The sequence below is a fragment of the Sprattus sprattus genome (assembly GCF_963457725.1).
Source record: "Sprattus sprattus genome assembly, chromosome: 20".
In the NCBI taxonomy this organism is placed as follows: Eukaryota; Metazoa; Chordata; class Actinopteri; order Clupeiformes; family Clupeidae; genus Sprattus; species Sprattus sprattus.
In genome coordinates, this window is record NC_137918.1 from 10508653 (window position 1) to 10523776 (window position 15124).

The 15124-nt window shown below is 42.9% G+C and overlaps 2 protein-coding genes across 2 annotated transcripts in view; both read right to left on the reverse strand.

Moving 5' to 3' along the window:
• Positions 1-1241: 1241 nt before the first annotated feature.
• Positions 1242-4281, reverse strand: ndufs5 (NADH:ubiquinone oxidoreductase subunit S5). The gene is made up of 3 exons (XM_080859322.1): positions 4205-4281; positions 1962-2181; positions 1242-1484 (listed from the first exon to the last, which is right to left on the reverse strand). Exons 2-3 carry the CDS (start codon positions 2175-2177, stop codon positions 1380-1382), a joined length of 321 nt encoding a protein of 106 aa, XP_080715448.1. The 5' UTR covers positions 2178-2181; positions 4205-4281; the 3' UTR covers positions 1242-1379.
• Positions 4282-7252: 2971 nt separating this feature from the next.
• rnf19b (ring finger protein 19B) overlaps positions 7253-15124 on the reverse strand; it is a gene marked incomplete at its 5' end in the record, with an annotated part of 12482 nt that continues 4610 nt past the window's right edge. The window contains 8 exons of the mRNA XM_080859168.1: positions 7253-7849; positions 9015-9149; positions 10635-10824; positions 10987-11127; positions 11506-11620; positions 13345-13507; positions 14067-14211; positions 14603-14802. Coding sequence (XP_080715294.1) covers positions 7456-7849; positions 9015-9149; positions 10635-10824; positions 10987-11127; positions 11506-11620; positions 13345-13507; positions 14067-14211; positions 14603-14802 — 1483 coding nt within the window. The 3' untranslated portion in view covers positions 7253-7455. The remainder of the gene's footprint in view (positions 7850-9014; positions 9150-10634; positions 10825-10986; positions 11128-11505; positions 11621-13344; positions 13508-14066; positions 14212-14602; positions 14803-15124) is intronic.

Below are 15124 nucleotides of genomic sequence, written 5' to 3' on the forward strand. Positions count from 1 at the left end.
TCCCATGAAAATGGGCTACACTTGGGGACAGCTTGAGATGTTTGCTCAGGACCAAGATGCATGGAGAACTCTTGTGTGACTAAAGTGACAGAGAGGAAAAGAACCCTGAAGCCCATCTCTTGGTATAATTTCCGATTGCATTTCCAGAGTTCAATGCTTTAGCAAGCCCCAGAAGGGGTAGTAGGCGATGATGATGTTTCCCATTTACTTTAACAGCTTCATCAGTTACAAATAGCACTTTAAAAAACCTCTGCAGAGTGGTGAAGTCATAGATTCAATGGGCCGTGTCAGTAAACTCTTGAAAAGTCACATTTTGTCCTTTCCAGTTACACATGCTGATCTACATACAGTATCTTTGCTCCACTTCGGAAGCAGGGGCCACAGTTATTGTTTTGAATGCTGAATTTATTTGATGCCTTATGAACACCTGTTTGGCAGTTAAGTCATCAACCTTATTGCTCCAATTCCAGGACATGTGCCGGCCTTTATATAACATTTAGGGGGCATCACCTATGCTAACAATAAACAATTGGCCATACACCTCCAAGTTATGATCAAGTGGGATTCATCATTCAGCACCCCAAGGTAAGAGCAGATTTGGATGGTTAAGAACATTTGGTGTATCTGGGAGTTGATTTCTCTCATGTTTTCTCTCAAAAGAATGTTGAGAATGTTGCTGCAAGAGGCCCACTGTCTCAGCAGACAACCGTGACAAAATAAACTGATGTTTTCTGCGCCACAGTCAATGACAATCCACCCTGTGGATTATGAGGAACCACCAACGTCCCCTAGAGTCTTGAAGTTCGTCACTGGGTCGTCCAGAAGCTGAGTCAGTCGTTCACGGCAGCATGTTATTTGGTTAAATGTTGTCTTTTCTATTTAAAACCTTGTTGAGAAAATAACTGGCTACATGTTTTGTGTATAAATGAGGCTCCCTTGAATGAACAGGCTCCAGCTATTGGATCTATACATTTGCAAACAGTCTGCACTGCCATTCCTCTGGTAGGTAATCCCTCCCTGTAGTTATAAACACACTGCTCTGTGATCTTACAATAAAGAATAAATACTTAAATTAATATAAAGACAAACTAAGACCTGACTCTATAAACACGCTGAAGGGAACATGTTAAGTTCTGCATCTTCACACCTAACTCATTCCTGTTCAATCCTGCAAGAGATATCAAGTCATATTTGAATAGACAAAAACAAATATAGTTACTCAAAATGACAGAATGAACAAGTACTTAGAATTAATTTTATTTTTTTCTAATAGTTTAACAGGATAGGAAAACAATATTGATATATTACACAGGTCTGCAGAAACACACAGGAAGAGCGGCAGGTGCCAGGTTACTCATGGTCTCCATCGGGGTCAGAGGTCACGGCCTCATCTCGTCCTTCCCAGAGTGCTGAGGAGGGGGGGTGTAGGAGCCCTCCTTGACCAACTTGTCCCGCTGCGTCCTGATCTCATACTGACGCTTGTTCTAATAGGAAGAGAGAGAAAGAGCGGGGATTCATCCACACAAGCACGCTCACACTGTTGGGACTGTTCACAGCAGGCTTTAGAACACATATGGATACCACAGATGGCCTCTTCTCACACAGAATGAGTCTGCCTGTGGGCATCTCTTCCATGGATGAGGTAGCTCTCCATGTTACATACGTTTGGTACTGAGGGCCAAAAACTGCCTAAACACAACCTACTACGCACAATGCAAAAGGGCAAATACATTTTACTATGCAAAAAACCACTTGTTTGAACATTACTTATGTGGAAAATCAACTGTGCTGAGGATGGCACGCATGTGTGTGCATGTGCATGTGTGTGTGTGTGTGTGTGTGTGTGCAGTATGTTTACATGGCCAAATCCTTGTTTCTCCCCTTCTACCGGAGTCATTTATGACGACTGCATCTGTTCACACTGCAAGTTGGTTCAAATGAGATGTTTTCATCGTGCTTACCGTCTTTTCACGATGCATGCATTCGTAGAAATCCTCAAACTCCAGTTTGCACTCGTTTTTGGCACGAATCTTTCCAATGCCATGAGAGCACTCAATCCATTCCTTCTCGAAGGCGTGGCAGCGGGCAGCGCGTTTGTACGGCTGCTCAGAGCTATGGGCCAAAATCCACTTGTCGATGTTGATCCCCAGTCTCCCCTGCAGGTCTACGAAGGGCATGGTGCTGAAGCACAAGAGGGATAATGGCATGCGACACATTAGTCAGGTTTGACCTAAAACTAGGGATGAGCCTTTAAAATGCTTTTTTTATTTCTACAAAGCTATGGCCTCAGTCATTGCTATATATAATTACCTCAGTAATAAGCTGGATGGCTACTCACACAATTCAAACCATTAAGTATATGGCTTAATTATTTATCCCACTCTTAACAGATCACTAAATGTTGCCTAATATTGGGCATGGTGCTGGAGCACAAGGGGGTTAATGGCAATAGTCAGATTGGACGTAGAACTAGGGGACGGCAAAATGCCTTTTTTAAATTTCTACAAAACTATGGCCTTACTCATTGCTAAATATAATTACTTGTCCAAATTCATTTTCAGTAATAAGCTTGATGGCTACTCAGACAATTCAAACCATTAACTATCTGGCTTAAATTATTTATCCCACTCTTAACAGATCACTAAATGTTGCCTAATACTCTAAATGAGTGTGGTTATGACACCGGTTATGCACCGGTTCAACTCACAGGTCTGCCCAAGACCACTAGATCATTTGCTGGACTGATTTTGAAGACAGGTTTATTTGAGATAGCTCTTGTTATAGTTACAAAAATTGGGCACTACACGTCCTTGAGTGTAGGGCAGCCTTAAAGGCACCCAGTGCAACTTTCGAGGCTTAAAAATAAACATTCAATTTCTAGTCTTTTTTACACGTAGTAAGTTTCAATAACTCCATACCATTACATACCGACATTCAAGCAGCAAAGATGAGACGTCGTTGTGTGGTGAGAACTGATAGAAAATCGATAACAACAACAATCGCCGCCATTTTCTTTATTTTTTGGTAACCTACAATAAATAAAGCATGTTCCAGTCAATGGAAAAATGGCTTCTCCCCACCGGCGATTGTTGTTGTTTACGATTTTCTATCAGTTCTCACCACACAACGACGTCTCATCTTTGCTCCTTGAATGTCGATATGTAATGGTATGGAGTTATTGAAACTTACTACGTGCAAAAAAGACTAGAAATTTAATGTTTATTTTTCATTGAATGTTTACATAAAGTTGCACTGGGTGCCTTTAACAATTCACTGATGGGAATGGTACACATTTGTTTACGTGATGTTCTGTTTTGTCTGAAGGTCTTAACAATGTGAGCACTCATACTGTATGGTGACCAGAGAAAATGGATAAATAACCAATGAAAATGGATTAAACATTTCACCAAGAAGATATTAAACACTTTAGGGCCTCTGCAATCTGCATCACAATTCTCTCTAACAATAGCCTAGGCAACATACTGTAATAACATTAATCGGAAGTCATTCCTTCATTTCCCATGTTTGCATTAGGATTAACATTAAATGTACTGCCACAGAGACTATACAAATGAAACTATAAACCTGATTATTGGCAATTAAATGGCATACTTCATCAAATAAAACTTTAGACGAGACTTGATCATTGCGGGCTTCACAATCTGCCAACCCTAATGAATACCACCATGCCAAGTAGGGAATTAAACATCTCTGAAGAGTGACACAACTGCACTCATCTAAAAGCAAATGTTCCCTTCTGAAAGCAATCTATATCTTGATATGTCAGCATCAGTACTACAAACTTAAAGAGCCAGGTTACAGCCCTCGCTAAGTAACGTTTCGAAAGTACCTAGCATTAACGTTCAGGTAATAACAACGTCGCAAGCTACTAAAACAAATCGCTTCAAAGGTAAGCTACTTTGGGTACGAGCAAACCCACATTATGAGATCAAGTTGACAAATTATGTTGACATTATCGATAACGTATGTTAACTATCACTAGCTGTAGCTTGCAGAAATTAGTGTGTGCACTAGCTAGCAAACAAGCTAACGTGAAAGGCCGCTTGGCTCATTTTCAGCTTTTTAAGCCCTAATAATAATATTTATCATAGGTATGATGTACGTAAACCTCTTATTCTTCTATTAATGAATCGACAATGTATATTTCTGTATAAACAAATAAAGAACAGAGACTTAATCTTACCCTGCAATCCCGAGTCACCTTAACCTTCTGAAATCCTCTGTAATTTTACGGTGTGCCGTAATTCTATCGTACTGTCGCAAAGTCATGTGGTCTCGCGACGGTGTAGCTGCAAACGGACCTGTCTAATTAAGCAATAAGCCCCAAGAGGCCGTGCTTTGCGCTGATTTTAGAACAGGTAAGGGAGTTGTTAGGCACGACGCGAAGCTTAATTTTAACGCAACAGCCAGATGGAACACTGGGTATGAAATGCGCTATATGAATGCCTTGCCATTCGCTGCGCAGTAATATGGAATGTAATCAGGTCAAATTGTAAGGTAATGCTGGATTTTACAACGGCTTTTAGCCAATCACAATCAAGGATTTGAACAATCAGGTTTAGAATTAAGCAATAAGCCCCAAGAGGCCGTGCTTTGCGCTGATTTTAGAACAGGTAAGGGAGTTGTTAGGCACGACGCGAAGCGGAGTGCCGTTAAACCCCCTTACCTGTTCTAAAATCAGCGCAAAGCACGGACTCGAGGGGCTTATTGCTTTTCTAAACCTGTTACTACACATATTTGATATGGTTTCATAAATAAAGACAATTCAATTTAAGAAACAATAGTTTAATGATAAACCGTCATTCTTCCGCCACTAAAAATTATAGTTCCTAAATAAATCGTTGCCACGCAACCCTTGAAGCAACGCAACAGCCAGATGGAACACTGGGTATGAAATGCGCTATATGAATGCCTTGCCATTCGCTGCGCAGTAATATGGAATGTAATCAGGTCAAATTGTAAGGTAATGCTGGATTTTACAACGGCTTTTAGCCAATCACAATCAAGGATTTGAACAATCAGGTTTAGAATCCACATTTAACGACAGAGGGCGCAACAACAACGTGACTGAGCAACATCGGTCGATGCAGCCTACAGAACTAGTACTGTAAAATCAATGCCATGCAAGGGTTTTAAACAAGCTGGTAGCAGTATTATTATTATCGTTTTAATTTTATATTTTTGCTGAATACATTGTTCTTGTAATCCTCAACATTTAACCAAATACCCTTTATAGCCTTTTGTGGAGCATTTCTCTCTAACAATTTTAAATATTTACATATTTTAAAATAGACTGCCTTAAAAACGAATGGGTGGTAAAGATGTATACATAACTGAAATGAGGGTGTTTGAACACAATAGTGAACTCTCTTGTCCGTTTCTACATGTGCTATTAGGCCTATCAATCTCCACTGGTTTCTTGTCTAAGACAAGCATGTTTAGTTTTTGTTGTGAAGTACTCTTGATATTATTCTTGAATTCTTACATTCACATACAATTTGAGATGAGATCCATCTAAGTCAATGTATGACAAAGAATCTGTTCTGCTGTCTTTATAGGCTACCTTTCTGCTTATCATTACAATTACAAACAAAACACCAACATTTTTGCCACAGAATTCTTTATTGTATTTTCTCAAAACATCAGTCGTATGATATAGTCTAAACCAGACACAGAAGAGCCATACAGTAACAGTACCAGCAGATACATGTTCTTCCTTTAACCATTCTGTATTGCTGTCCATTTCAGGGCCTCCTTCTCACTTATTTCCACGTTCATGTGCACCTATGTATTCACATTTCATCCTGATTAAGTAGAGAGAAAATCACTGGTCACACTGCCAAATGTCACTCACACAACAAACCCTCTGCAAACCTGTAAACGTAAGCATTTAGCAGCGAGAGCGGGGGGAAGGTACTTAGGGCATATTTTAAACTGTTGAGCTTCGGTATTTGTAAAATGTAAGTCACTCCTTCGTCCACACACGTAAACAGAGTGAACAAACAGCAGAAGGAAAAAGGTAGCAAAATAAAGGTAAACATAGCAGTAAAGTGCTCAAGTGCTCTCACATTCATTCATTCATTATACAGTGGGACAAACAACATTCACATTGGGTGAACACACCTCACTCATCTCTAGAGATCTGTTCAAAACTTTGAGCAGCTGACCGTTTGCTGTTCTGTGTACACTCACAAACGTACAGGACGTGCGCACGCAATAAACAAACATCCACGCATACGAAACCCACACACACTAATACATGTTTGGGCACAGACAGTGACGTCACTATGGAGACAGATTGTCAGACTAGTGTGTGTGCTGGGCTAGCACTGTCATTAAGGCAGGAAGTCAGCCATTCAAGTGAACTTGTGATCCCTTTCAGCCTCTTTCACACACACACACACACACACACACACACACACACACACACACACAACAAACAAACAAATAAACACACACACACACAAAACAGTCTGGCCAACTTCAGACATGAATCTCTGTGCCAGTGAGATCCATGCCTGACAATTAGTCTCTGAGCAAACTCCATCTCTCACACACACACACACACACACACACACACACACACACACACACACACACACACACACACAGACACACACACACACACACACACACACACACAAACACACACACACTCACCCCGAGGCTATACAAGCACATGCACACTAACATTCTTTCAGCTTCAAAATCATTCAATCATAAATAATGAATCAATAAAATGAACAGGCAAATTTCTTTGACAGTAAGCCACTTCCAAATACATTCAGACTCTCCGATGGGCTCCTGTCTCACCATGGCCAGGTGCACCCCTACTCTACCCATGCCATACCATCTGTGTGAAGACACTTGTGTTTCCTCCTCTTTTTGTGGCAAATGTATACTTTTTTTATTTCGTTATTTTCTGTTTTTGCTTAAGTAGCCAAGGCATTTTTGCACCAAGAAGTAAACAGATGAAGTTTTACAAGGTCTCAAAGAGGTAGACCCCCCACACACACACACACTCTCACACACACACACACACACACACACACACAAACACAAACACAAACACAAACACAAACACACACACACACACACACACACACACACACACACACATCCTGCTATGAAAAGCAGAGCTGCTCCCACCCCCAACACACTCCACCCAGACGTCTCTGCAGTCGATCCTCGTCCCTTCTGTCGTGTCAGAAGGCCAGAGGACTGTGGGACGGCAGGCCTAAGGAATTCTGGGACTGGTGGCACTAGTGTCAATGGGCTGCCTGCCCATAGAGGACTTTGTTTACAAAAATAATAAACAGCAAATGTAGAAAAAGAAAGCTTTATAAATCAAACAAGGAGCTGGGGATCATAATAACTTGGCTGATTGTGCAATAAGTTTGCAAAAACCTTTTTTTCTCTTTCTCTCTCTTTGTGTCACACATACAGGATGACATTATCGGGGCAGTGCAGGCCTTCGCCAGGAGGCGGGACTCTGCAGGTGGACTGGAGTGGGGGCGGAGCTCGTGGGGAGTCACAGTCGTCAGAAGTGAGCTCGGCGATGTCGTCCGACTGCGTGTCTGACATCTCCAGGTCGCTGCGGATGCTCTCAGGCTGCGCGAGCGTCACATCCCGAAGCCCTTCCCTGAGAGACACGCCCGGCGACAGCCCTAGCAACGAGCCCGCCAGGATTCCGCCCCTCCTCGAGCTACAGTCCTGAGGCTCGTCATTCATGGCGGCCGTGGGAGGAGCCAGGTCCTCTTCGCTGGTCAGACAGATGTGGCTGGGTTTGGTCTCGATGTCAACCTGGATCTCAAGGTTGGTGCCCTCCCTGAAAGAGAAGCAAAACCAAGAGATGAGACATTCACAATGGAGAGAATAAAATGTGTATGTATGTGTGTGTGCCTGTTAGGGCTGCACGATTATGGCAAAAATCCTAATCACGATTATTTTGGATCAATACTAATCACGATTATTGAACATTATTATTTATTCATTGTTCACCTAGGATTCATTTCAGCAGCGGTGTGGTCGTGCACACGTGCAGGAGCCTTTTTAATACAATATTATTAGCAGTGTTATTATCAATGCATACTATGTTTATATATTGTTATAATATATTAACCTATATTTTGTGTTTTTTACTAATACTAAATAGACTAATGTGTACAGAGAGGTGTGTGAAAAGTTTAAAAATCATCTTTCGTTATTTTGTGTACTTTTTGAGTTTTTTTCATACTTAGTTGAATAGATTTGCTGGTTTATGTTATGTTTCCATATGTGATGTGAACGTGATACTGGAAAGTCTATAGTTTTTGCATACACCCAAACCAAGCTGTTTAAGTGTTCAAATGTTTATGTCAGGAGAAGATGTGGTAAATAAAATTCATTCAAATTCATCAAAATCCATTTCATACTAAACACACTTTCGGATGACGGATCAGATGAGATTTCAACACAGCCTTTAAGATGGTATGCTTCTAGAACTGAGAACATCTTAATCTTGTTTTAACTGGGGTGTAGAGGATAACATTAAGAGGGTGGATAACTCTTCCCTGTACAAACATTGTGTTTCGTCTTATCTTTAGCTTGCGTTTCATCATGAATTATAAACCGCGTGAAATGTCACAGCTGTAATCTTGGAAGTTCTAACTGAAGGTATTATGTATGTCCGACGTGTGTGTGTGTGTGTGTGTGTGTGTGTGTGTGTGTGTGTGTGTGTGTGTGAATGAGCATATTTGGCAGGGATCATGTAATTGTATGAGAGTGTCTGTGTGTATGTCTGGGACGGAGGTGGAATGTATATCTGGGTGTGTGTTTAGGTACAGTTATAGGCGTGCTTGTGTGTGTGTGTGTGTGTGTGTGTGTGTGTGTGTGTGTGTGTGTGTGTGTGTGTGTGTGTGTGTCTGTGTGTGTGTGTGTGTGTGTGTGTGTATGTATGTGTGTGTGTGTATGTGTGTGTGTGTGTGTGTGTGTGTGCGTGTGTGAGGACGTACCGGTCTGGTATGGTGTAGGAGGAGGTGATAGATCCTGCCATGCCTCTGGTGCTGGCACAGTCGCTTCCGGCTCCCAGGCTTCCAGTCTCCCTCCTCAGCGTCTCCTTTCCCAGCTCTCCTCCCTTCACGTCTAGCCTATTCACACAAAACACATTACACATAAATTAGACCTCCAGCAGACACACACACACACACACACACACACACACACACACACACACACACACACACACACACACACACACACACACACATTAGACCTCCAGAACACACACACACACACACACACACACACGTACATTAGACCTCCAGCACATACACACACATACACACATACACATACACACACATACATTAGACCACCAGCACATACACACACATACACACCAGTGGTGGTCCGTCAGGGCCTTCAAGGCCTTCTCTGCTGGCCTAAACATCATCAGAAAATAAATGTAATAAAATAAATGTAATTTTAATATTTTCTTTTCATAAATATGTATTAAATTATTCCTCATAGTCCATTATCTTCATTTCATAGCTTCCAGCGTTGTAAATTTATGTTAGAGCTTTCATCCAATCATATTTCAGCTATCATGTGTTGCCACGCTCCTAGCAATCTTCCCCGAGAACAGAAATCTTCCCTGAGGCCTTCAGAATTCACATTGAAGGCCCGTGTATATCTGATTGGTTATCACAACTGGCTGTTTCAGTTCATTTAAGTTGAATGAACTGAAACAGACAGTTGTGACAACCAATCAGATTTCGAGTTGGCGACACTGGGCCTTCTAGAAGGCCCGGAAGATTTCTTTCCTCGTGTTGAACGTGATACGTAAACGTCCTTTGATTGGATACTGAGGCAGACCGGTGCAGTGCTTCAGTGCTCAGTTTAGCTGGCTAATGCAAAAACGACGTTCATCGGTTTCAATGCTTATTATGCTAGTTGTTTCAATTGGTAAGACTAAATATAATAACATTAACCAACTCAAATAAACTAGTTTACACCAACTTGATAATTCCAGTTTTTGATACAATTACAACGCCATTTTCAAGACGGAACTTTCAAGAAAAACTGGATATCGGGAGGATGGGAAGTTTAATGAAACTGCTTTGCAGGTAGGACAATGCGATGTTTAGTGGACAAACTTGTTAAAGCTCACAAAAACTTTGTAGACTAATCCCTGAAAATCTTCTTTTGTTTTTAAGTTGTGACAGTAATAAATATCCAAGCGATCATATAACTGAGAGTTTACTACTCTTAATGTATTGTTAATACGGGTGTATTGATTTTAAATGCTCCGGAAATATTAATAGTCTGTTGTACTCGACTATGTTAAGGTGATGCAATGCTCACTTATACTGCCTTTCTGTATAAATATAATGGTTCGAGAGCCATGGCGTCATAATTATGGTATTAGGAGGTGGATTCACTCAGTTTAAAATCGTGTAGGACATCGCTGAAGGCCTAGTCGTGAAATGCACGGACCGCCACTGATACACACACATACATAAGACCTTCAGCACATACACACACATACACTCACACACATAAGACTTCCAGAAAAACAGTACATGTCAACAATCTGAATCTGTTCATTAGTGCACTCTGCTCTCTTTGCCTACCTGCTGTATTTGCCAGCTCTAGTCCCAAGAGCGCCCCCTGCCAGTGTGTTGAAGTGTGGCGTCTCGGCGAGGGGTCCTGGTGCCACGGAAACAGCCTCGCTGGGAGAGGTGGAACTCATGCCGCTGGCCCCGCCCTCTAGGCTGCTGTCACCAAAACTGGGTGACTTCAGAGCCCGCCACGCATCTGCCACTACAGAGAGAGAGAGAGAGAGAGAGAGAGAGAAAGAGAGAGAGGGAGAGAGAGAGAGGTCAGACAGTGACAGACACTAATTGTTTTTTTAATAATTAAACATATGAGTAACAATTTAATCATTTTTTTATCAAGCCAGATGGACTATGGTTCTTTGATTACCAGTAATTGGCCCATCATCTTCATCAAAGTCGATCCGCACACGGTTACCTTTGCCACGGCTCACGCCACATCCACCACCACGGCAAAGAGAGATGGGCACAACCCCGTACACATACGCCAACATGATGGGCACCCCGATACCTGCCAACCAACAATGAGCTCATCACTCAGTGACTTCATTTCATTACAAATATCAGTTACTGAAGACACAACTGGATCAAGTCCAAAGGCAATAATGATTACTTATTTAACGTAAAGTAATCTATGTCTAGGTCTCAAGTGTCATTTCAAACACAATTCATGAGAATACATTAAGAGAATGATGCCTGTGGAAACTAGCAATGATCCACCACCAGTCGGGAACCAATGACCGTACATAAAAGTGTATATTTTACTGTGATTAATCTAGTTATTTCCTCATAGTCTACCTTACTAAAATGGGTTATGTGAAGAGGAAACCTCAGTCAGAGTTGATTATTATTCGAGAAGTATTTAAAAGAAGGACAGAAGTCTGCTTACCCACGCTGACAGCGGCGATGACAGGAGCAGTGATGACGGACAGGGCCACGCCCCCTGTGATGGCAAGGTTTCTACGGTGATGTGAAGTCTTCTTTCCCTCATAGTGTGAGTGGATCTGTCACAAACGTTGAGCAAAAGTTAATTTAAATGCCATTGGCTTAATCAACATTATTTAAACAGGCATTAAATAAATCGTTTTTTTGTTTCTGCATAGACCACTTCATTACACTGGCAGTCAGTCATTTTCTCACGGGCATTAGGGGACAACGACAAGGATGTCCTAACCAAGTGTAAGGGTAGCAAGCAGGTGCAGACCTGTGCAGTGAGGAAACCTGACTCCCTGACACCTTAAAGCCGCAATAAGGAGGTGTGTTCCAAAACTAGCAAGCTAACTACCTAAAAGGCATGCAAAAACCTTACAAGCGCCATTAACAGCCCAGCTGACACTGATAGAAGTTTGCCAACACACTAGCTGGTGTCTTCTGGGAGTATACCTGGCAATGTCATGCTGTAAAAGCTTTTCTTCCATTTTTGCAAGGTGTTCCAGCCAGGAAACACAGAACTACATAGTGCATATCCTGGATGGCTAGTGGGAAAGACACAAGTGTTTATCTGTCTTTCACATGACCGTATGCTATCAAATTGAATTTGAGGATGGTACCAAAACTAGTTGCCTATAAAACCATACCTCAAAAAGTGTAAAATTATTGCATAGTGTTACTTTAAGTGACGTGTTAGCAACAGAAGCTAGGTGTTAGGGTTTAGCTTCCTTGCTAGATGTCTAGACAGCACAGGTTACAAAAGCAGCCTGGGGCTTTTGGCTTAGTTCTACTGGCATGACTTTGGAGGGTTCAGAGGAGTTTTTTTATAGCATTGCACAGCTCAACTATATCACCCTGCACAAAAGTAAATACACTCCCTCACTTTTACCTGAGCCAAGGTCAGGAATGACAAAGGAGCCCAAAGCCTGAGGTAAATACTTCTCAAATGTATCTCATCTGACTCGCTCTCTTTTAATTTCACAACTGCAAATCTCTCTCTTGAACCCTCCAAGGCCAAGAAACAGCACAATCCTACAAACACAGAAGACACGTCATAATAACAAGGTTTGACTCCTGTCTGTTGAATCCCACTGTCTGCCGAGGTAGACAGTGTTTAACGAGGCTGTCCATCACCATCGGCGCTTAATTAATCACAACTAATCACAGATAGTCGAAGACACTGAGGTGTAATGTGGTCATAATCTGACACGTCACTAAAGCGGATTGTTGTGACCTCTTAATCAGAAATGACAGACTGCAGGAGGGAATCTGCTGGGGAGCAGGGGAATTAAACGCAGGGGTGGTACAAGTGTTTCTGGGGAGCTGAAGTCTTCTGTGACTCTGGTACCGTGTGGCAGTGGCGGAAGAGCTGCGCCTGTGCTAAGCAGTTTGTAGCTGACTCACTGCAACACCCAGTGCATGTAACTGTAATGCTCGAGCCATCATGACTCACACATTCACTCGCAGTTCGGTTTTTCTCATGTGAGAGTGAGAAAAAATGGCTTCTAGCCCAGTACAATGCACTTGGATGGCCGCGTGGGAAGCTGGTGGGAGTTATGTACTCCGTCATCTCTTCTCTTTCCTCATATGGATCTCTAATAGCTCAAGGGGAATTACAGGGAAATTCACTGCTATCATGCAAATTCCTACGCAAATTCACTTCCTCTAACTTCCAATGGCAGTAAGACGAAAGGCCTTTCACACCTTCTTCAGTCTCGTGGCATTTTGGGATGTCTTTAGTCTGATGCTTGTGTATCATCTCATGCCAAAATATTTTACAACAGTGTAAAATCTTTACCTTGCGTCCCACGTACACTGGGATGCCAATGACCATCGCCGGCACGGCTATGCCCGCGATCAAAGTGATTCCCACTGGTGCCCCGATCAGAGTGCCCAGCTGCCACAGGATTTTCTTCTTACGACTCCATGGCTTCTTGCCCCAGAAAGTGCAACCTGACGGACTAGAGAAAACAGAGAGAGAGAGAGAGAGAGCTCAAGTACGAGAAAGAAGCAAAGAAACTAGGAAGAACCTGTGTACTAAGATCCATATTACCATCTTACTGTAGTTTATCTCAATATTAATATTTGACACTGATACTGCATATCACTAATATTCGGCAATGTAGTATGTTGGCTAATATTGTTATGTGGATATGTCCAGTGCTGTAGGAGTTGTGGGGAAGAGACAGGACATGCTATGTGAGCTACTGGTCTTACCTGAGGTACTGTAGTGTAGGTGTGTGTGTGTGTGTGTGTGTGTGTGTGTGTGTGTGTGTGTGTGTGTGTGTGTGTGTGTGTGTGTCTATCTGTGTGTGTGTGTGTGTGTGTGTGTGTGCGCTACTGGTCTAACCTGAGGTAGTGTAGTGTGTGTGTGTATGTGTGTGAGTGTGAGTGTGTGTGTGTGTGTGTGTGTGTGTGTGTGTGTGTGTGTGTGTGTGTGTGTGTGTGTGTGTGTGTGTGTGTGTGTTTGGTGTGTGTGTGTGTGTGTGTGTGTGTTTGTGTGTGTGCTACTGGTCTTACCTGAGGTAGTGCAGGTCAGAGATCTCCTTCATACAGAGCCAGCAGAACTCACAGCCACACACGGCGCAGGTCATGTGATTACAGCTCCCATCATTCATCTTGATGATGAAAGCGCCACAGCGCGGGCAAGGCTTGATGTCATCCCCTGTAGGAAACACAGAAGTGTGAGCCTTCATCAGAAACAAAGCTGCGAAAGGAACAAGCGACCGGGATACTAAGCACTTGTTTAATCCGTCTGGAATGAGCAATCGTTTCATTTCCACCTATCTGATAATTGCCTTCCCTAACACTGGCGGATGGCTGAGGTGGCTGACAGTGAATTCATAATGAGAATAGAATAGACAGGGTAACTCGAATGAAAATCAGCTCTATAACGCGGTCCCAGCACTACAATACAAACTCCATTTTCTATGCTGTACAAATGGAGATAAAAGAGGAACATGGAATTGGGGGGGGGAATACGAATGACAACAGAACAATAGACACTGATGCAGAAGAACAAGGAAGAAGGCACGAGGGGAGGAGGAAGTCTTCACCTGGCCCGTGTTCTGTGGTGTAGCTGGGTGAGTGGTTGCTGTGTGTCCTCAGGGAGAGCGCCCTCTGCTGGCGGGCAGAGTCGCAGGTCTGGTTGGGGTGCCATGCCTGCTTGCAGTGGTAGCAGAACTCCGCCCCGCAGCCCTCCCTCCCACACACCAGTCGTGGGCAGCTGGCACAACCCGAAGCGATCACCGCGAAGCTGGCAGAGAAAGAAAGAGAAACAGGGTGATTAAACTCTCTCTGTCATACACTCACACACAGACACACAGAGACACACACAGACACACACACAAATACCAAAGTGATCACCACCAGGCTGGCACGGGGTTGAGACCCAGTCAGATGGCCGCATGGGCACTGATGCCAACTCCCAGTGGGGAGTGCCTGTGCTGGGCATGTGAGATAGCTGACTGTGGAAGGCTCTTGTCCAGATGCTCACAGTCAACATGTGGCTACCAGTCCCAATCTGAAGAACACCAGTCAGAGTAGATAAGATGGCAGGGTACTGAACTGCCAGGCCA